The 1,486-nt window shown below is 33.8% G+C and overlaps 1 protein-coding gene across 1 annotated transcript; it reads left to right on the top strand.

Moving 5' to 3' along the window:
* Positions 1 to 208: 208 nt before the first annotated feature.
* LOC137817785 (uncharacterized) lies at positions 209 to 1,460 on the top strand. The gene is made up of 4 exons (XM_068621020.1): positions 209 to 431; positions 511 to 582; positions 860 to 927; positions 1,304 to 1,460. The coding sequence occupies exons 1-4, from the start codon at positions 270 to 272 to the stop codon at positions 1,446 to 1,448; spliced, it is 447 nt and encodes a 148-aa protein (XP_068477121.1). The 5' UTR covers positions 209 to 269; the 3' UTR covers positions 1,449 to 1,460.
* The last annotated feature ends 26 nt before the right edge of the window (positions 1,461 to 1,486 follow it).

Genomic DNA, 1,486 nt, shown 5'->3' with positions numbered 1-1,486 from the left:
CATATTTATTATAGTTTATAAAATAATATAATCTTTTATAGCGTTAATGTGTATGGATTATTTTTCCAAAAGTAATTAGAAAAAGAGATGAAACTAGAAGGAAGAAAAGTGGTATCAATCTTGACAGATTAATTTTTAACAATCATAGGAGGGCAGTATTGGAAGTTCAGTGGTGTGTGATTTTATATATAAAGTTGAGATTTTGGAGAGAGGAAAACAGAGTTGTAAACGGACTTGGGAAACCAACCAAGGTTGAAGTTTTACGAGAAATGGAGCTCTCTGTGATTGCAAGAAACATGGAAGAAGTTGTCTTGTTGGTTGATGATTTGAAATTGCTTTCTGGTATTTCTCGCTGTAGAATATGTCATGAAGAGGAATTTGAGAGCACCAAAACCTTGGAAGCTCCTTGTGCTTGTTCGGGGACAGTTAAGGTAAATCCAGATTTTCTTAACCTCCTAAGTGTTTGCTTTATTTTCGATAATCCTCTCATCTTCATAATCTATTTTCCAGTTTGCTCATAGAGACTGCATTCAGACGTGGTGCAATGAGAAAGGAAACACAACTTGTGAAATATGTCTCCAGGTACGAACCATGAAGCTTTGAAAAAAGTTTCTTCATTCTGTTTCTCACAAGTTTCAATCGATCATGATTTCTTGATCCTAATGCTGGTAATCCTCGTCTGTTAACAATGATAAACAAGGAGTTGTCTGTGATCCCTTTTTCTTTTAGCTTTTGGGTCAATTATTTTTTAATTTTTTACTGAAATGTTCATATATTATTTCATGAACTTGTCATAACTCATATGGAAGAGATGAACACAAACTAATTGTATTTGATTTCTTGTTCCTTGTTTTTGCAGCAATACGAACCTGGATATACAGCAGTGCAGAAGAAATCGCAAATAGCTGATGCAGCAATGACCATTAGGTATTCTCCCATTACATTACATATTTTTTTTCCTTATGGTTGAATATATCTCACATGCTTAAGTTGAATTTAACCATTTAATACAATTTTAATTTTCTTGGTTGCAACGTGTCTCAACCTTTCCTTTCCGCGTGTGATTCAATCAAAGGAAACTTATGTGTCTTTCAATTAATTACTTGGCCATAATCGTATCAAATTTCTAAAATGTGGCTCCTGGACTAAGCTAAGTTGGCATAGTTTTTCTCTCAATCCCAATTTTTTATATCTTTTGAGTGCAGAAAACTTTTGACTCAATGATTTGTTGGAGAATTTGAGAAATACTAAATGTTAGTTTGAGTTGTTTGTTTAATGTTGTTCCTGGTGTATTACATTACAGGGATAGCCTGCAAATATCAATGACTGAACGAGAACCGTTAAACACAAGCATAATTGAGGGAAACAATTACTCTGAATGCACATATGCTGCAGATAGAAGCGCAGCTTGTTGTCGATCCCTGGCTTTAGCTGTAAGCATTATCTAATCTTTCATAGTACTTGCAAAAATAAAATGTTTAAGAAA

This window comes from Phaseolus vulgaris, unplaced genomic scaffold, assembly GCF_000499845.2.
Source record: "Phaseolus vulgaris cultivar G19833 unplaced genomic scaffold, P. vulgaris v2.0 scaffold_1183, whole genome shotgun sequence".
Taxonomy (NCBI): domain Eukaryota; kingdom Viridiplantae; phylum Streptophyta; class Magnoliopsida; order Fabales; family Fabaceae; genus Phaseolus; species Phaseolus vulgaris.
Note: the sequence above shows the minus strand (reverse complement) of the source record. Positions and strands in the feature narration are given on the sequence as shown.

Excerpts from the sequence above, each read along its gene's own strand:
- LOC137817785 (XM_068621020.1), top strand. The coding sequence starts at position 270 with ATGGAGCTCTCTGTGATTGCAAGAAACATGGAAGAAGTTGTCTTGTTG. Across the intron at positions 432-510 it reads CTTGTTCGGGGACAGTTAAG|TTTGCTCATAGAGACTGCAT; the intron begins GTAAATCCAGAT and ends TCTATTTTCCAG. Across the intron at positions 583-859 it reads CTTGTGAAATATGTCTCCAG|CAATACGAACCTGGATATAC; the intron begins GTACGAACCATG and ends TTGTTTTTGCAG.